General features: G+C 45.1%; 1 protein-coding gene across 1 annotated transcript in view; it reads left to right on the top strand.

Moving 5' to 3' along the window:
* Positions 1-19,924, top strand: part of RSPO4 (R-spondin 4) — an 81,896-nt gene extending 61,972 nt beyond the window's left edge. The window contains exons 4-5 of the mRNA XM_085614601.1: positions 3,402-3,602; positions 18,650-19,924. Coding sequence (XP_085470727.1) covers positions 3,402-3,602; positions 18,650-18,723 — 275 coding nt within the window. The 3' untranslated portion in view covers positions 18,724-19,924. The remainder of the gene's footprint in view (positions 1-3,401; positions 3,603-18,649) is intronic.
* The last annotated feature ends 1,010 nt before the right edge of the window (positions 19,925-20,934 follow it).

Below are 20,934 nucleotides of genomic sequence, written 5' to 3'. Positions count from 1 at the left end.
TCTAAAGTTCTGCTGTTATGCGAAACCCAGAACCTTGCAATGACATCCTGTGTGCACGTTAAAGGTGCGTATGTGCAGTGAGTGTCAAGTGCATGTAATTTCTTAAGACTGTGTTTTCTGAGTCTGAGTACTTGGGCCGGTGGGATCCATTTTCGGTTGCCTCTGATTCAAGCATGCTTCACGACAAAGGACAAGGACAACTTCCTCCGAAAGTGGGAAAGTATTGCTTGCATTCCTGCAGTTGGAGGGAGGAGACCCAGATACTGAAGTGAGGGAGGATAGAGACAGACAGGGTTTGCTTTAAAAATTCTATGAGGACCTTGTTCGCAGAGAGCCATTGATTAATTCTTCCTGGGCACTGCCTTTTGGTGAATGGTAGGAGTAACATATGAGACAGCAGTTTGCGTTATTCAAGGTGAAGACATTTCTAGGATATAGGGCCTGCCCTTCTGTCTGATTACTGCTCCAGGAAGGCTGATGGCAGCCATGTGCAGAGATCTCACACTTCATTGTGCCCATGTTTGCTTATTCCTGTTTAGAGCCAAACCTGGTGTCATTTGGTGTGAAAGCCGTCAATTTAAAAAGGCTGTATCTGGAAAACAGCACGAGAAAGTGGATCCACATTCCCTGTCTGAAAAATGTGAATAAAAGTGAGCTCCAACTTCCAGTCCCAAGGTTTTCTTGACCAAGGAATGGAATGCTCGACAGACTACTTGAAGATCTACCGTGCAATGAGGGCTGATGGCTGCCTGACAGCCTGTCTCCCAAAGGTGAAGGAGCATCACATGAAGTCTACACTTTTCACCAGAGCAGCTGATGGTCTGCCTGAAGTGACTAAAAGCCTTCTTGCCTGCTGAAAGATGGAAAGAGTATGTCTGGCCCTGCAGGAGGAGAGACAGTCCATGCGGGAAAGTTCAGCATGTTTCTGGCATGAGAACCACCTAGAGAAATCCAGCTTGCCTGGAGAAAGAAGCTAAGAGTGACTTGTGTTGTGAAAGGAATCCCCTCCATGCCCACTGCTTCCATGTGAGCTGCATAAGACTGTACCTGACCCTGTATCCCGTATCGCTCAACAGATTGGTGCTGCCACTGCTGATGTTCAGAGTAAAAGCTGTCTGTTGAAGCGGGAAGCTCTGATTTGACCGGAGGCCGCGGCTGCTAGAAAGACATCACTATGAGGGATTCGGCATGGAAGCTGCAACTGCTATCCCAAAACACCAGTCTGCAGCCATCATGGAGAGCTGCCACCTCCACAGACTAGTTCTGTGGTGGATATCTGCCTCATCGATCTCCCACAAACTTCCCCCTAAATGACTGTCAGCAGGCCCCGCATAATAGTAGCTGCTGCTGTGAGGATGGAGGTCCAGACCGCATCCACCGTACAGACTGAACTACTACAGTAACTAGTAGGTAAAACATATGGTTTATCCTGCATCGACGTCATCGACGCAAAGAGACTAAATGCGATCAGACAAGCCACCCCACTCGTACGCAGGAGGAAGGGGATAGAGAAGGGAGTGTAGTGACTCACTGTTTAACGCAACTTCGTTTGCAACCGTTTACACAATTTCCATTAAATTGTATAGTATTTTGTTCTCCTGTGATTAAAGTACTATCTTTATGCATAATGTTAAGCAGTGGCTGGACCTTTCGTTATTGTGTCTCTTGTTTGAGTGTTGAGTTCTGAGCTCTTGCGCCCCACACTACCTCCCTGAGAAGCCTGTGACAGCTCGACCTCACTACTCGGAGAGTCAAGTGCAGAAAGTGTTGTTATAGGTCCAGGCTGCCAAGCCAAAGTAGCACATTGGTGGCAAACGACCTGCCCCACCACAGTTGGCACCCATTGGCAGTGGCGTAGCTAGACCTTTTGCCACCCGTGGCGGTCCCTGCGTTTGCTGCCCCGCGACGGCTGCAGGTAAGAGCGAAGGGTGGGGGTGGTGTTGGGTAAAAGTGCTGCCACCCCTAAACCCGTGCTGCCTGGGGCGGACACCTCCCCTCCCGCACCCTCCCTTTGCTACGCCACTGCCCGTTAGTCCCTGTCTGCTCTGTGGAGCCTGGACAGGGCCTGTCAACGATTTTGGAGAGGACTACAATAATGTGTTTCTGTAGTCAGCATATTTACTGGTAGGTAAAATACACTGAAACATTACTTAATTATTGAGTTTTTGAGTTGATTGTTTATATTATTGACGGGACCGTGACATCATAACTCCCCTCCTTCGTGGCCAATCGAATTAGGTCTAAGAAATGCTCTGGATCCCATGCACCGCTGATGCATTGCACTTTGATGGACTCATGAAGAAGCCATTCTGGGAAATCAGATTCAGCCATTGTATTGCAGCTCAAAGTTTGGGTATAAGAATTTCCTAATGCAACACTTGATAATCTGTGGTGCTTTCACAGCTAACCTGTTCTTATTCTCCCACATCTCGGTGTGACAGTGCATTAAATCCCCACCCAAACTCCCCCTGTCCAGGAGCACAGGGTGTGGCAGTAGTCTGGGAAAGGGAATTTTGGGATTTAAAGTATGTCATTAAAGTGTGCATAATAGGCATAAATTCGATAAATCAGATGTGACACTCGCTGTAGAAAAACATGTCATACCTGTTGACACAAACCTGGATACAGCCTCTCTAGTTACGGCTCAGACCATTAGTCAATACGAATTTGTTTTAAAAAAATGATAATAAGCTTTGCCCCATTTGGCGAGTCTATGCTGGTGGCCACTGAAATCTGCACTTGTGGGCACCGAGGTGAACCAGCTACTTTCTTACTTGAATCTGCAACATTTACCTCCATCAGCAACCCCCCCCCCCCCCCCCCCTTACTCGAATTGAGCATCTAAGATTGCCAGGATATGACTCACAATTATTGCTGGCCCCTCCATGGCGCCCTGCCTCCATCCTCAAAGTGTGAGCTGAGCTCACAGGTATTTCTCCTTGTGGCTCCTGGGCTACTCTCAAGGTCTCTCTTTCGCTCTCTCGCTCTCTCTCTCTCTCTCCCTCTCCCTTCCTCTCTTCCTCTCTCTTTCCAGAGAATATACTTATTTTACAGCCTCCTAACATTCTACACCCCTCTCTCTCCCCCCTAACCCACTCCTTCTCTGTCTCTCTCTCCAGAGTGGCAGCCAGTCATAGGGTTTGTACCCCTCTGTGTCTGTCATTTCAGAGCATCTCAGTTTAGCTGGGCAGGTACTGGCATCTTACTCTCCAGGGCTCCCTGTCCTCAGTGAGTTGAAAACCGCACATCCCCCTCTTCCCATCTGTCTCTCCCTCTCTCTCGCTTACTCTCTCCCACCCTCTCTCTCCAGAGAATATACTTATCTTATAGCCTCCTAACATTCCACACCTTTAGCTCTCTCTCCCTCCTAACCCACTCCTTCTCTCTCTTTTTCTCTCCAGAGTGTGAACTGACTTCCTGGAGCCCCTGGACCCTGTGTTCTAGGAACGGAGAAACATGTGGCTACAAGTGGGGGACAGAAACCCGTGCACGCGAGGCCAGAAGGTGGCTCAGCGAGCAGGAGGCCAGAATAGACTTGGAGACTTGCCAACCTCTCGCCCAAGAAGAAAGGAAATGTCGTCTGAGAAAATTCTGTCCTGCAGGTGAGACGCAGGAAACATCAGTGGCATGGCGCAGAATGTTGACCCCTATGCGGAATATGTTTTTGGAACCCTGAGATGCTTGCCTCCCACAACATACCTGCTCAAGGAGGGGGGAAAGAGGGGGCGCTGCTGACAGATTCATCCCTGTTGTCATCATAGTGTAGTTAGGACTGCTGTTTGTTCCTGGGCCCTCAATTTTAATGGGAGAGGGGTTCTCACCTGCTGCATCTATGTCAGCAGAGTTCTCACTGGCCACCAGTGGCGGTACCCTCGCCACTGGTGGTGACTGTCACCCATGGTAATAATAATTCCAGATTTGTAAAGCGCGACTTATTACCCCTAAGGATGTCCAGGCACTGGGGTCTCTCAGGAAGATTCAGTGAGCTATTATTGCCCAGAGTTGAGCAGAGCTGCCGCTGGCGATCAAACTGTGACCCCTGCGCTCCGGAGTCAGCAGCTCTGGCCGCTGTGCCACACCTCAATTGTGTATGTGACCCTCCTTTGTTTCTACTCCAGTGTGGTTCTAACCCACTGCTAGTCAACTGTCTGAGACCCCCACTTTTGATGCCAGTGGGCTCTCACTTGCTGTTATTAACCATGGCCCTCAGGGTAAGTGCCACTGTAGCCGTATCTGCTGCCAGTATCTGTGGCTATCGTTCCAGTGCCAGTGTGGTTCTAGCCTAATGCCAGTGTCTGTGGCCCTGAGGTTTAATCAGCGCTTAATTTGAGCTGGTGGTTTCCGGTGCTCAGCATCAGCACTTAATTGTCAACGACACTTCTGATGGTGAAGCTGTTTGTATAATTTAACAACAGTTGTTTGTTAATTCAATATACAGTACAATTACTAATACCTGCTTCCCAAGCCATTCTTATAGCTTTGGGGGCATGGAATAGTCTGAATTGTTATATGTGTAGGAGTATGATGGTTAGTACTTGTATTGGTGCGTTCATTGGCAGCACTGGTGTGGGAATGGTTGGTGCAAGCTGCAGTGTCCTCCTGACAAGGGCCTTGGCACTTATTTTTTCACAAATTAAGCACTGGGTTTAATGGCAGTGGGTTCTGACCTTCTGCCAGTGGCCTTCAGTTTTAGTCAGAAGTTTGACTGACAACACAAATAACCAGTGAGGAATACCAGCCTCCTTCCATGAAGTCAGAAGCACTCTTTGTTCTCCCAGTGACAAGATGACTAACATGGCTCTGTGCAGCAAGTATCTCTCCGCGCGCGCCTCAGCTGTTTATCCGCCCTCCCTTCCCTCAGCTGGAACTGTGGCCCTCGCCGGTGGAGTCCTCATGTGCGTCCATTGGACTCTCGGTTTTGATGCCATGGTCCTAAGCTCTGAGTTCTAGTTTTCAACACAATCGAAAAACTATTCCAAATAATGTAACTTTTGGGCCCATTATTCTTAAAATGTTGTTTGGGGGAACACTAAATTCCCAAATCTCTCTGCAGCGGGATGGCGACCATGATGTTCTCATTAATTAAAATATTCTTATTAGACATAAAGGCTATATAAACACAAGACAAAATTCAATACACAAGCACATTTTTAAAGCGCATGGCGCCCACTTCTTAAGAATTTTACTGAGAGTGCAATGGCAGAGAGTTCATAACGGTGTGAAGATTAGAAATGCTCCTTAGCTGTAAAAGGCCGGAAGTGCGAAGAACTGGCTCCGGAAATAAAACCTTCTGCCACAGGACACGCGAACAAATGGGTAACATGCCCTAAGGTGTTGTTTAGCCAGTAGTGGCTGGTCTCGTGGCAGACTGACGGGGAGGGGGAAGTGGTCTGGGAGGGGAGGGGGGGCAAGGACATTAACACACAAAAAAAAAGAAATTAACTTACCTGCTCCTCGCCAATCCCTCTCTGCCGCTCCTCTCCTTCCTGCTGTGTAGGTACTGAGGCTCCCAGACTCCCCACGACCAACCAGCACTCCTCTCATGCTGGCCAGCATAAGAGAGGCACTGGGATTGGCCTGAGCAGGCTTATTTTCCGCTCCAAAGGGGACTGGGAGCCTACGTCTGCTGTTCTCTCCATCCAGCAATGCAGCTCGGACTGGGTAAATGTCAATGCGCATGACGGTTTGGCCGTCCTAAGCTATTCCGGACAAACCGTTACGCACACTGGCAGCAGTGCTGCCCACCACTCCTCTCCTCTTCCATGCCTGTCTTGGCATGGTCCCGCCCCCTGAGACTCGGCTCCTGCTAGCCAATGTTGTAGCTGGGCAGTCCATTTCCGCCCACTTCCTTCTCTCTTTGCACTGAAAAGCCTCAGTGCTTTGCTGTCAATCACTGCTTTAATTTGAAAATGGGAGAAGGGGGAGTTACGAGCAGTTTTCAGCCGGGCTGTAATCCTTTTAACAGGAGAGTACTGGCACTTCTCAGCTGCAAGCAGGTACTCTGCGGCTGTGAGTATACTGTGCTCCCATATTTCCATTCCAGGAACTGAGAGGCCTGATCTCATTTTGAGCAGTACTCATCTCAAATTTAAGTCAAGGTCAGGAACAAAGTTCAGTAATGCATTCATAGGCATTCCCATTCCCTGATGACAGGGGGAGGACAGAGATACTTCACTTCTATACCCCTTATTTCATAGGAAATTCAAAACCGTGTTTGCTGTACTAGCCTTAAGCTGTTCTCTTGACCATAGTAATAATTAAATTATTCCCTGGTCCTTGTACATTATAGGGCCTGGTTTAGAGTTTGGGGGATGCCCAGCATCTGCCAAAAAGTTTAAAACACCCCCTCGGCCGTATTTAGGTTGCATTGACACCAATACACTCTAAATAGGGCAAATGGGGCATCTGCCACTTTATGGCGATGCCCTATATCTGCCCAGGCTCTATATTTTATTTATTTATAAAGTTTTATATAACGCGAACAAGATCCCGAAGGATATCCGAACGCTTTACAAAAGGATGAAAGGAAGGACATAAATGCAATATCGACACCAAGTAAGAAAATAAAACAGGAAAAAACTCATAATTCGAGGACATATGAGTCAGGGAGAGTAATACAATAACAGGTATATCACGGGTTACATTGCGGGGCACACTATGCGGTTAAGAAGAGCAGCATCAAAATAATGGTATAATGGTTGTAGGATCAATGTCTTCTAGCAGGAGGGCCTAGTCCAATTAAGGTAAGAATTTAGTCATTAGAAATCTTTTAGTTTCCAGTTTGAATGCAGTAGTTGAGGAGATTCTGCGTACTTCTGGTGGAAGATAGTTCCATATCTTTGGGGCAGCGCCGGAGAAGGCTAGGCGACAAGTTCTCTTTTTGCTAAGAATGAGTGGTTTCAAGAGGAAAGTGTTAACACTTCTTGAAGCTCTACCACCACAGGATAGTTCAAGCTTTTGAGCTAGGTACCTGGGAGTTTTGAAATGCAGGGCTTTGTGTGTCAGAACAGCAATCTTTAACTGAATTCGAGCTTCGTAGGGCAACCATTTAAGAGATTTTAGGACTGGGGAAATGTACACATTTCGTATGGTGCCTGTAACCAGTCTAGCTGCAGCGTTCAGTGATGCCCTTAGTGGGGCCAGGGTGTATTTGGGAAGGCCACAGAGCATAGCACTGCCATAGTCTAGTCTCGGCAAGACAAGCGCTTGGACCACCTGCTTGAAGTCAGATTGTGGAAAGAATGGTTTGATATTTCTAAGTGTCCTCATCAAAAGATTAGCTCCCTTACACACATTTCTGATGTGATTTTTCATATTCAGGTGCTTGTCCAGGGTGATTCCTAGAGATTTGGCTGAGTCTTTGATGAGAGGGGTGCAGTTGAAAGCAGTGAGGTGGTTCAGGCACAGGTCTGGCTTGGGAATGTGGTTCGAAGGAGAGATGAGAAGGAATTCAGTTTTGGAAGTGTTGAGCAGGAGATGGTTCTCAGTTAACCAATTTTGAGTAAATGTTAGGGTAGTGTTGAGTGAGATGATGTTTTCTGGGGATGAGATTTTAAAGTAAAGTTGCGTATCGTCCGCATACATATGAAAGAGAATGTTTGTGGAATTTAGTTAATTTACTAATGGTTCCAAGAAGAGGTTGAAGAGAATAGGAGAAATGGCTGTCCCTTGGGAGACACCCATGAGTACTGGAGAGGGAGTGTTTTGCCTTGACTCTTGTGATCTATGGTGGAGGAAGGACAGGAACCATTGTAACACCCGACCCGAGAAGCCCATCCTGTTCCTCAGAATGGATAGGAGGTTGTCATGATTAACTTGTCGAATGCAGAGGAAAGGTCAAGGAGAATTAAGAGGCAGGAATCATTTTGGTCAAGCATTTTTAAAATGTCATCCATAACGTGCGTGAGAGCCGATTCAATACTGTGCCCCTTCTTAAAACCAGATTGATGCTGGTCTAGGAGTTGGAAGTTCTCTATGTGAGCACAAAGTTGGGATTGTACACATTTTTCTAGGAGTTTGGCTAGTGTGGGGATGTTGGAGATAGGGCGGAAATTATTGAGGTCAGCTTTACCTGCATTGTTTTTTTTTAGAATAGGTGACACCTGAACTACTTTTAGACAGTCAGTGATCGTGCCTTGTGATAGAGAAGTGTTTACAATCCTTGTCCAGGTGGGAATGAGAACACATTTGATTTATTTGAAGATGGCTGGGGGCAACAGATCACTGAAGTGGTTAGATGGGTTGATTATCTGAAGAATCTTGTTGATGTATTTTTCACTGAATGGGGTAAAGATGCCCCATGATGCATTGTTCTTAGTGTTCAGGCTGATAGATTTGCACTTTTCTAAGGGGTCAAAGGGTGGTGCAGACCCAGAAGGTGGCAGGAGAGCCTTCTTAGAGGTGAGCTCAATGGTGATTAGTCTTGATTTCTCTGTGAAGAAAGCAGCAAGTTCGTCGCATGAGGGTGGGCTGCCACCAGAGTCGGAGTGTTTTGGACCTACCACTGATTGCTGTTTGACCAGTTCGAAAAGTTTCTTGGGGCGGTTAGCAGTTTGATCGAGTTGGTGTCTGACATAGGCAGCTTTAGCGCTCTTGATTTGTTTGTTGTAGAAGCTCCTAGTCTCTCTAAGGAGTTTTAGTTGGTCCAAGGAAGGATTGGATTTCCAGTTATGTTCAGCTGCCCTGAGGTTGCAGCGTTCCGTGTTTACATTGACGTTGTACCACGGTTTAGATATTTTATTTGAGGCATTTTTCTGTTGGAGTGGTGCAATGTCATCCATGATGTTGGAGATGGTCAAGTTGTAGGCATCGGTGAGTAACTGAACCTCGACCTAGTCAGCTTGGGAGGAGAGGGCAGATTTACAGTGGGCTGCTAGTTCATCTGAGTTTATTGATCTGAGGTCCCTTTTCCAGATCTTTGATTTCGTTGGTTGACCCTTCCTCATCAACACCTCTCTGTTAATATAAAAGAGGATGCAGTGGTGGTCGGACCAATCGCAAGGGGTAATGGTATCCAAAGTGATGATATGCCTTTTCGAGATAATGAGGTCTAGAGTTTCTCCCTTATTATGAGTAGGTTGGTCACAGTGCTGTGTCAGTTCTTAATCATTTAAGAATGATTTGAGGCAGGTTACTGCCTTGTCATTGGGGTTTGACCAGTGAAGGTTGAAATCACCCAGGAAGATTTGGGACATGGCTGAGTCGACATTGCCAGGGATGATTTCCATTAGTTGCTCGATGAAGGGGAGATTGTCTCCCGGGGGGTGATAAAAAGAGTGGAGTTTACAGACCTGGTGGTTATTACTTGAGATGCTGAGACAGAGGTATTCACAAGAGGAAGGTGAGGAGGACTCCATGTGAGAAATCAAGAGTGTGTTCCTATGAATACAGGCCCAGCTTCCGAGCTCTGTCTAACCTGATTATGTTGCGAGTGGGAGGTACTAGGAGGTCTAATATAGGAGTGGAGGCGGGATTTAGCCACGTTTCAGTGAGGATGGTAATGTCTATGTCATTGTGTTGGATGAGGTCGAAGATATCGGAGGCGTGTTTACTTGCAGACCTGCAATTGAGTAGAACACATTTAAGTCATAACGGATTTATGGGTGAGGGGGTCTGGATGACATTCACTCTCGTGAGGTTGTCTTTATTGATTACTCTAAGATTGTGAGGAGGTTCTCTGTTCGGATTTGAATGAATGGTTTTTATTTGTCTCGGTGGGATCATGTTCGAGTTAGACCTAGTAGAGTATGAGTTGTGAAGGATCATTGAGTTCATTGGACGCCAGGTAGGTCTCAAACCTTCTGGGGCGGGAGGGGGCGTTAGGTAGGGGTATGGTTTTCGGGACAGAGGGGGCAACAAGCTGGCCCAAGCGATCCCTAACCCTAGGTGAGGCTCTGGGCAGATTCTCAAAGGAGAGGAAGGAACTGATCGCAGGGAAAAGATAATTTGAGAGGGCTTTCAGGTCATGTAGTTCAGTAGTGAGACTGTGCAACTGGAGAGTTATAACATCCAGGCGCTCAACCACGTCTGAAAGGGGTGAAGGGTGTGTTGGGCATGCTAGCGGAGAGGGAGGTCCTCGGTGTAAGCCCGTAGGGTCCGAGGTGATGGTGAGTAGATTTTGGGGGTTCATTGGTACTGGTGAAGTTCCATGGACTTTGGATCTCGGGGTTGGAATATTAGCGAGGGTGGTATGGCCATTGAGCTGAGGGTCCGATACGGTCCAGACAGAATGAGTGGGTTTGACCAATCATGGTCGATGGAGGGCATTTGCCTGGACTCCAGCCTAGTATGAGGTGTGGGGGGAGGGATGAGGGAAGAGGGATCGTTCGTTGAGGGCACTGACAATCAGTCGCACGGGGATCTCTCCGCTCGAGGAACTAATAGAATCGGACTGGCTGTCAGTGCGTCGAGTGAGCCCGAAAAGTCCCTCAACTTCTGAGTCGGGGGTTTAGAGGGTTGGGGGACGTCAACAGGGGACAGAGCCACTATGTGATCATCAAGAGGTGAATAGTGATTTGGGTAGAGTGAGGACCTCCCAGAAGTGGTGGGGGGAGGACTGATAATGTCCTGAATGATGATAGGGGGATTGTGGGTGTCATTGGGTTTCGCCAAGACCGCGTTTTTGAGTAACGGGAAGATATTGGCTATCTTAACTAGACTGACATTGGAAGCTTGGATTAGGAAAATATCATTGTTATTGAGGGTGATTGTGGCATTGGCGTTGAGTGTGGACGAAGGCGCTGTTGTTAGTTTGAGACCATGGGGTGTGTTCCTGGTACCTGTTATTCGTAGCGTAGAGTGGAAGACTTTTCGCCAACATGCTCTAATCCTGGTGTAGAAAATAAGGTCATTAACTCTAATACCCGTGTTTGTACGAAAGTAAACGTCCGAGATTAAGATTTCAGGCCTAGCCCCGAGTATGTGATGCTTGTTTTTTTTGGATGCATTTTGCAATAGGTTGGGTGGGTAGTTGATGTTGAAAGCGTTGGATCATGTGGGATCAGGAGTTAACTCCATTTTAAAAGTGTGTCTATTGTCCGGTGGTAGTGACTTGTCAGAGGAACATGGGTGGTGTTAAGAGGATAATTTCAGAGCCAGATGTGTCAGATAATGTCAACATGCCCACTCCAAGAGGGCTACCAAAAGCAGTGGGTGGAACCAGGGGAAAAACCATCAACAGGCAGTGGGTTGAACCAGCCCAATTTTCATTCTATGCCCAGCCCCATTGTGTTGGATAAAGTCAACATGCCCACTCCAAGATGGCCACCAAAAGCAGAGTGTGGGATCAGCCCATTTTCTCATGTGGGTTGTGAAAGTCGAAGCAATAAATAAAGATGCTTAAAAAATCTGTATTTTTCTTGTCAATTTGCTGCACTTCAAAGACAGAGGTCAAATGTCAGGCTATGTCTTCTGATAAAGTTCTGCTTTTTTACCATGCGGATTGGTGTTTACAAACTCCTCTCACTTTGCAGTCAGAGAAAGATAAGTAAAGGGAATTATTTGACACTCTTGCCTGGGTACATGTATGTAAAAGGAAAGTCTGTAGAATGTCATTATTTAGTAAGACACAACAAAATGTAAATACCTTTAAATTAACTGTGCACATTCAGCAGTTAGGAAAGCATAAATGAAGCACATTTTTTGTGACTCTGAAGTCTGATGGAAACAAAGATTTTTTTAGGATCAAAACAAATCAAGACCTTTATTTGGTGGTGCAAAAATGATAAATATTCACTGAAACTCGATTTCCACACTTTATCTAATTTGTGTGCAATCTAGTTTTATCACTAAAACTGTGAGTCTGTGCAAATGTAGTGGCCATTTGAATGGAAAATATGCTGTCAATAAATGACTCTGCTCAGCCACTCGATGCTTTAGTTCCGTAAAAAAATCGGCCACCTCATGTCAGTTAAAGCTAAGTGGGTCTCGAAAGTTTGAAATTCTAAAACTTGGGAGGTGATCCTACAAAGTTTGGGAACCACTGCTCTTCACTATATTAGCATGTTTCAAATTTTTGACTAGACTCTACACAGATATCTCTAACAGGCGCACTGACCAGAGAGTTATCTTACTGTCATTATATTCCAGAAATTGCTAGACACATACAAATATCTGCAGCCGGTGGCTTAACCCGAAAAATATATTAAAATGCAGTCTTTTGTGCCCAATTAAGTATGTCGAACACAATTGCTATTACATTTGTCAAATTTCTGCTGCCACCCATTGGCCCTCAATTTATGGGATCCCGGAGTAGTTTTCCCATTTCCAGCTCTGAGCGAAATACAAATATATATGTACATCAGTGATTTAAAGATCAGTCAATGGTTGGCTATTACATGCTCTTCGATATGTGAAGCCTTTTTATAGTGGTCAAGTTGCAAAACCAGGGCAGGGCCCCATGCAAATGTGGGAATCTGTTTGCCTCTGCGCCCGAGCCATCTTACCGAAGTAGGCGCAGAGGCAAACGTGCCTTTAGGAGGTGCACTGAAAGTGCACCACAAACAGGTGGTGCACTTTCAGTGCATCTCCTGGAGGCAGCCATCTGGAGGGATGAAAGGGGATCCCATGACATCCCTTTGAATGTGGGTGCAGTGATTCACCGTACCCACCTGCAAGGGGATCTCTAATCCCTCTTAAAAGTACAGGCAAATTGCCGCCTGCACAGTGAAACACAGAGAAGCTTTTAAATAGCTGCCCCGTATTTCTCTTGAATATGCTGCCCTGGGGGCGCGCGGGTTTGAGACTGCCCAGAGGGCAGCACGTTCAAATTAACAGGGTGCACTTTCCCTGTTTGTACCCGGCACACCTGCTTAAAGATGCGCCATGGCGGGAACAGCAAAAGTGCTCCCTATCTGTAATAGGGCCCCTGGTGGTTAAGCAAGGGAAATTAAGCTTTGTCCTCATGGCAGAAAGACAACGTTGTTCATTTCCCATTCATAAACCAGGGATGCACACCGACTGCTTGCAAACAGGACTGCAACTAATATGTACTAATAGTTTGCATTTAAATTATCCATTTGCAGCGGTTTTGCAAAAATACCTTCCTAGTAAATTTGAATTAGGCAGGTTGCAATTTGCAACCCCCTGCGATTGGCTGAGAATGAAGGGAAGGAGGCTACTAAGGGACAAAAGACCTCCGTCCCTGCACTTGTATTCCCAAACTACAATTATAAAGGGCACATGTTTTATTTAAATTTCTCTTTTGGGAAGACATGGGGACCTCTGCATGCTCCCCTGAAGCCATCGACAAAATTCACAAAGAAGGGTCTTAAGGAGACACCTTCCCATTTGCGAATGAGTTACCACACTAACTAGGGGGCCAGTAACTGATCAAAGTTTGTAGACACAAATCAGGTGTCAAACAAGATGTTTTTAAGGTATGGGCAAAGTGGGCTCTGGCCCAGGGCCCCAGCCTTCCAGGGGGCCCCATTGATAGAGCCAGCTCTGTTCTGTAGAGTCTTTCCCTGATGACCTTTAATAATTCTTAAACATATTGTTTTAAATACCGTTTTCCTTTCATTTTTTTATGGGGGTGATGTTTGAGATTCTATTAGATGCATTTTGCAGAGAAATGTTGTGCACTATGAGAAATGGGAGGGGGTCACAGAGATTATTTGCAGTAAAATGTGTGAGCTGCTGCTGTATTACAACATTGAAAGCACACATCACTATCCCTGAATATTAGATGTAACCACATTTAGGAACTGGACCAGTGTGCCGGTGCACTGACGGTAATCTGGCCAAAGAGGGCATGAAAGAGTTAACATTAGATCATAAATACAGAGCTGAACAGGGGCCCCAAAATAGGTTTCGCCCAGGGCCCCCGAAATCCTTAAAATGTCATCTGAATTAAAATTATGAGTGGGAATAAAGGTCAAAGCAAGTTGGACACGCACTCCAATTAAATAAACCAATTCTGCAAAGTTGTGGTGTGCTCCTAGGGTATCACCCCCTGACTAGGATGTAATGATATTTGTGTGAAGCGGCGGCGCTGATTTCAGCGACGGCCCCCTGGCCACAACGTCCTTACTCACAAGACAGTGAGTCATTTTTCATAAACAATATATTCATCCAATACTTAAGTTTAGGATTCTCATGTGGAATTTTATTCATTCACTCCAGATATCCTTTGTTTGGGCTGTAATCCATCAGGATGGAATTATTCCATCATCCACATGTTCACAATATTCCTATGCATTTCGAGCTAGGCGCCCTTCATCAGGGGAATTATGTGCAAAAACAAAGTAACGTTTGATGCCTTACTGTTGTCACATACCGACAAAAGCAGTGAATAAGTAAGCATTCTGGTGACATGCCGATGAACATTGTTATTGGAAAGTGTGACTTCAAGTGCATGGTGCAGTATGAACAGGATGCTGTACAAAAGGCGAAGTTCCCAGGGAATAAAGGTTCATACCCACTCCAATGTGCTGTTCTGAAAGTGTCTCAAAAGCCCTTTTAGAATTCTCCAACCACAAAGGAGGCTTTAACATCAGGTCTGAACTCTCCAGGCTTACAATGGTTACTCAATGAACCCTATTTTAAAACCATATACTGGCATGGTCCTTCCGCAAGCTATTTTTAGAGCTGACATTTGGGGTTCTTGGAAGCTTTCAAACAATACTGAGAGTAAAATGTGGTGTGTGTTGTTATCACGACCCCCTTTAGCCCTTATGAAAACCATAAATAGAGGTCTTGGTTTGATGTCCTTGACTTGTTATGCAATAAATTGTTGCTTTCTGTTTATGAGAGCACATGTCAGTGTGTGTGCATCTTTCCCAGAAAATAGATTTTATTATCGCATTGCCAGAACCCTGTAAGGCATTCATTTTAAAACAAGCATTTCGCTTGGCTATTTTAGTAACAGATTATTTGCCTTCGCATTTAAAAAATGTTGAACTCTTTAATGTTTCAAATGTATTAGTTATCTTGCTTGGTTAATTAAAACCGTTGAAAGGAACAAAATCATACAATAAAACCATCAAAATGATACCATACAAACACATCCTCAGAAGCAGAGCAGCAGACCGCAAGAACCAGCTAAGTTAAAACACACAAGCCATGCCATACCTTGAAAAAATTAATTTTGCACAAATCATATCAGCCGTAAAATGTCCATGTGCAATCTTTCCCATCATACAATATTAGTGGTTAATTTAGTCCTGCAGGCCCGACTCAATTTATTTGCCAACATCAACAATTGTAATCATTGCCTTTAGATATTTTTGGAAACAATCGGCTTCATGACTTTGTGGCTGCAGATTTGTACTTGCTTCAAGTGTAACGAACAGCACAACCTGTAAAGCAAAAGGAAAGAGGCATAATATATTAAAACAAGTAAAGAAAAATAATATGGAAGCCATTCCATTAATATTGTGGGAGGCCGAAGCAAATGTTAAAGAGTCTGTGTGCAATCTGCATTTTTGATATAAACTTAAATTATATAGGGGCATATGTATCAAGCCCTTTTCCCGTTCGCAAATGGGCCGATTCTCAGAATCGGCCCGTTTGCGAACGGGAAAAGGCCTTTTGGGATGTATCGCAAATTAGAGAATTGCAAATTTGCGATTCCCTATTTTGCGATTGCATTTAAGGAATTGCAAATTGCGATTCCTTAAATGCGATGTAACAAGCACCCAAGTTGTGCGATTTCTCCTTAAGAAATCGCAAATTACCACCAACTTCAAGTTGGTGGTAATTTGCGATTTCTTTGAAAGATGCACTTTTTGGCATTTTTCAAAGTGCTATGTGGCGCACATACATGGCCTTAGGGCATGTATGTGCGCCACATGCGCACACATGCTCATTTCAGGGGTGCATCAGGGTGTCCTTATGACACCCTTGCACCCTTGAAATTATTCTCAATTTGCGATTCTCTAATTGCGAATCGCTAATTGAGAATGTCTTCCCATTCATTTCTATGAGCCTCCTGGTCCATAGGAATGAATGGGAAGGTATTCCTTAATTGCGATTCGCAATTTGCAAATCGCAATTAAGGAATGCCAAGGAATCGCTAACTATTTGCGAATTTTTACTTACATCTCATTTGCGATTCCCAAATAGCGATTCTCAAAAAATTGCTATTTGAGAATCGCAAATAGAGAATTTGATACATATGCCCCATAATATCTAATTCCATAAACAAAGCTAAGAGCAAAAACAGCATATATAAAATTCAACAATCAAACAAAATTTCATCCTGGGTTAAAACAATCTGTACTAAGCCATGCAGAATTTAGTACGGGAAGTGATATAACAATAATGCTGATGAAATGCAGTCACTAAGAAGCCATCTAATGCAGTATAAAATGGCCATTTATTCCAGGCTGGATTAAAATGCTTCAACTTGCACCCCTGAACTTAATGCCTCCTTGCCTGGAGCTTTTTGTTTCTGTTCCACTAGCTTCAAAAATCTTTACCAGTCGACAATTAGGTTCTAAGTCCTCTGCCACAAAGCATGCAATGGCTTCCTGTCTACAGCTACGAATACCTTTAGCCTTGAAGAGCAGGCGGAGCATGCTTTTTCGCTCAGCCAAGAGATCTTTGCATATGCAAATCGAATGCAGCCGCTCCGCCCTGACCACACAGCCTGCACGATCTTATAACTGGACTTAGTTTCCAGGGTGGAAGATGTAAAAGTGATGGAAGAACCCCCAAACGGTAGCGTAGGTATCTCTCATTCACCGACTTAGTGAATTCCGTCTGCAGGTAAGGTTGTACTACAGCCCTGGTGCAGCTGTGTAGTATAAACCATCCATGAGTCCTGACTGCCAATGTTGCCTTGTCTGCTACCAGGGAGGCTTGTTTCATTGTTTTATTTATCAGCCGTTTATAACATTGGCGCGAGGCTGCGGTCTCCCACAGGTTCTTAGCTCCTGGAGTCTTTAGAGAGTCACAAAGATAGTTTCTTGCGGGGCAGGGAGTCCTGGTCGTTAGTTCTGCCCATAAGTGGGCGTTCAGAGATCCCGGATGAGCTCCGTTTATCTTGTGCCAACATTTGGTGTATGCCACTGTTCTCGCCAGCTCTTGCTTTGGGCGACCGAACTCCAATCTAATTTGTGCCGGCGAGGTAAACCTGTGTAGACTAAAAATCATTCTATAAGCACCCACTGCCATGCTATCTAAGGTGACCACATCTCTACCTCTCATTGCTTCACTTCCGTAGGAGACTGTTGAGACCAGTTTAGCCTGAATGACCTGAAGAAGTGGGCGGAGGTTGGAACCAGTGACAGAGTTATTTAAGTTTTTGAGGATTAGTGCTAATGCAATCCCTCTCCTACTTAATGCCTCCTTTTGTTGTACGAAGGAGCCTTTGCCTTGCATTATCATTCCCAGATATTTGTACCCGATAACTCGCTCCAGTGGCTGCTTAACTCAAAAAACTGCTGTACCCCCCCTCCTACAGTTCACAATCATGGTCTTAGATATGTCCAAATTAATGGTCAGGCCATTTTCATCAGAATATGATTGAGTGGCGTCTAATAGGTGTTGTAGACTCACTGGCATTCGGCTTATGAGCACCAGGTCGTCTGTGTATGATACATTTGAAAGAACCATACCTCACAGTTTTGGTGCATGGGAATTGCAGGAGTTGAGCCCCGGTGTTAGATCTGCCACAATTAGATTAAACAAAATGGGGGCTAAAACACAGCCTTGTTTTAATCCTTTGGCGATGGGGACTCTTTTGAGAGATGTGTGCCAGTTCCCAGATTAACTTGGACCCAGGTGTTTGTATGTAGTTGGATCATTTTAAGAGGGTCAGTGGTATGCAGGTTGTGCCACAGTTTGCCTCTGTCTATATGGTCAAAGGCTGTTTGTAATCTATAAAACAGAAGAACAGCGCTGTCTTTGTCCCCTTTGCGGCATCGATTAATAAAGAGAGGACAAGAATGTTAGTGAATGTTCCCGCCGGCTTGCAAAACCAAGTTTGATTTAAGGGATTCACGGCGTTGTAATTTTCCCATTGAATTTGTTCCCCTAATACAACCCCCGGAAAAATATTTAGCATCATTGATCTCTTGAATGAAGGGATATTCTGACTCCAAAATTAAGTGCCATTTGGGAAAAGATGTCTTCCAGACATCAATGCTTGGGAACAGAGTGAGGGCACTTGCAACTACTTCCAACTATTGATTTAGAGAGTTAAAAGCAGTACCTTATATTAAACTCGGATATATTCTCCACTCTGCCTAAAAGCAGTTAGCATGCTAATATTCCACGTAATGAAGAATTGTGCGCATTTGAGAATGGTGCCTTGTGGACTCTCTCTCACCTCACTCTCGAATAAACTCTGGTTGCGAATTTAAGAGAAGTCTACATAGATTCTGCATTTTCAGTAAAATGAATATGTGGACACGGTTAATCTCAAATGAATTTTTTCAGGTGCCTTTGATGAAACAATTTTAAATGTCTGTACATTGTTTAAATGATGTGATCAATTCTGAATGAAATGTATTCAGCCTATACATAATATGAAGGTTTATGAGTAATTGTAAAGTTAATTATGCAATAAAATGTTAGTGAATGGTAAATGGCTTCTTAAATGGAGGGATTCGGATTCTATCTACAGATGGGATGAGGAGGATTAGAAAGAATTTTATACTTGGAATTTTTTGCTTCCAAATTCTTAGGATGTTCCCTTTCTTTTCAGACAGGAGTGAGCGGAGGGCAGGCAGGCGGAAGGAGAAGAAGCGGAGATTGCGAGCCCCCCAAAAGGAGGCCTAGTGAAGGCCTGCCCCCCAGTACTAGTGGCATTCATGTATGTTGGGATATGAGACATTAAACAAACTCGAAAAACCAAAACTTAAGTTAGGTAGTCAATGCCCCTATCAACATACCCTGTGGGAAGTGACACTGGCGGAGGGCTGGGGGGCCTTTTCGGAGTAACTGTACTCTACGGAGGATCTGAAGGCCCCATAAGGATGCTGGTCCTTTCTGTTCCAGATGGTGCAGCACAGGCAAGATGCTGATCCCTCCTCTCAAGTTTTGGTTTTCCCTCTGCATCTACTAACTTTATGTGGACACCACATGTGGCAGCATTTTTCTGGATTCCTTTTTTGAACACCAGGTGCCATTTTTGCAGCCACCATTTCTAGTGAATGGTTCTATACTACTGTACATATGGATGGAGTATCCACGCCCCTACTTTGCCTGGAGAGGTAGGTGGGGTTCTTAAATAGCTATACTACAGGACGTATGCTCTGTTTCTTTCCTTAGGGTTTATCACAATTCCCAAGGTTTCCAAGCACTGAGATGGCTGCGGGGACGAATAAGTGTTTTGCTATTCCTTCCAGGGCAAAGGCCTGGTGAAGTCTGACCATTACATGAGAAGGATGGACAGCCAACCATTTAAGAGCAATGGAAAAAGGTAGGGGGCAGATATGCTACATTCTGGAACTCGACCTACTAGGACCTGGTGAACGACATGGACACACTACATGTGATGTATGAAGTTTTAAAAATAAGAGAAAGTGACTACGAAGTCATTCTTTGGACAACAATGACCAACACTGGGATCAGAAGCCTTACTACCCAGTAGGATTGGGATGAGGGTGGAGGGGACATTAAAGAAAGATACCCTCTGTCACAGACAAATGCCAGGGAATGAGGAGGACTGGATTGGGCAGAGCAGCCTAACCTAAGTGAATGCCAACTACAGATCCAGTGCTAGTAGCAGCAAGCCTGTAGGTGGTACCAGTGAGATTGTGGGTGGTAAAAGTAGCAGTAACTAGTGTGGGGGGGTACAATGGGACTGCAGGTGGTCATAACACCTAGCAATGAGAGCTCTGATCCATCTGCTTGACTTGGACGTATCAGGTTTCTGCTTCTGCCCTTTTTCCCTAGTCCCAGGACCTGGCCCTTCTGTTCATCCCCAAAACTTCAACAATCAATCAATCAGGAGTTTGTATAGCATGGCTGAGGGTCTCACGGTGCTGAGAGGGGATGGGGGGGGGGGGTTCTGCTGATCCGTCTGGGCGTGGAGGTTCAGTCAAAGAGCCAGGTCTTGAGATCCTTCCTGAATTGGGTCAGCGACGGGGACACACAGAGACTATGATGTATGCCACCTGAAACGTGGCACAGTCCTCTCCCACATGAAACCCCAGAAACACCACCCCTTCGGCTAAATAAAAGTGAGACAGAAATGTATGCAAAATGGAACACTTGGTCTCCCTGACTGGAGCACCCGTGCTGTCCTGATAATTGGTAGAAACCTTGGCAACTGTATTGTCCGTGTGAATGACCACCTCCTTCAGCTCAGATGTCTGTTATAGCAATGTACAGCGCAGGAAAAGAGGGGGATCCATCCAGATACCAGTTCATTATTGAGGTGGATCCCGGATTTCAATGACCACAGTGAAATAAGGTTATTTTGTCCTGGTATAATTACACTAGGACATATTCAGCAGCACCTGTATGTTCTCTGCTTTCTGTTCATAGCATCAGTTTGCAGGTGCTGCAGTGGGGTGTGTAATTTCTCGTCTATCTGGGCCCAACACGAAGGCCTCACCTAAAGGGTCCTGGGCCCTCCTTTTGCTGGAGTCTTATCCTGGCTGGAAGCTAACTGGACCCTCCCACCTAGATGCCAGTGCAATGGATGGAAACAAAAAACACTCCGCTTGTTACCACTTCACAAGTGTTTAAGAGGAACTTTGATTAGGAGGAGGTTTTGACTTGGCTCAGCCCATGTATGTAAGAGATCGGGAATCACCGAAAGAATGTCAGATGCATCTGCCTGTATGACTAATAACACTAATAACAATTTAAATAGCACTTACTAATTTATTTGTTAGTTAATTTCTGCTAGAGAGCTGCACATGCCAATGTAGGGTGTCTGAGCGCTTTACATCGCAAACCCTTATTGTACGGAGACAGTGATCATAGAAGAAGTATGTTCATCAATGTACAGGAAATATTACGTAAGACAATGAGGGTTGC

Source organism: Triturus cristatus, chromosome 7 (assembly GCF_964204655.1).
Source record: "Triturus cristatus chromosome 7, aTriCri1.1, whole genome shotgun sequence".
Lineage (NCBI taxonomy): Eukaryota > Metazoa > Chordata > Amphibia > Caudata > Salamandridae > Triturus > Triturus cristatus.
The sequence above is the reverse complement of the archived record's forward strand: the minus strand, read 5'-3'. Positions and strand labels throughout refer to the sequence as shown.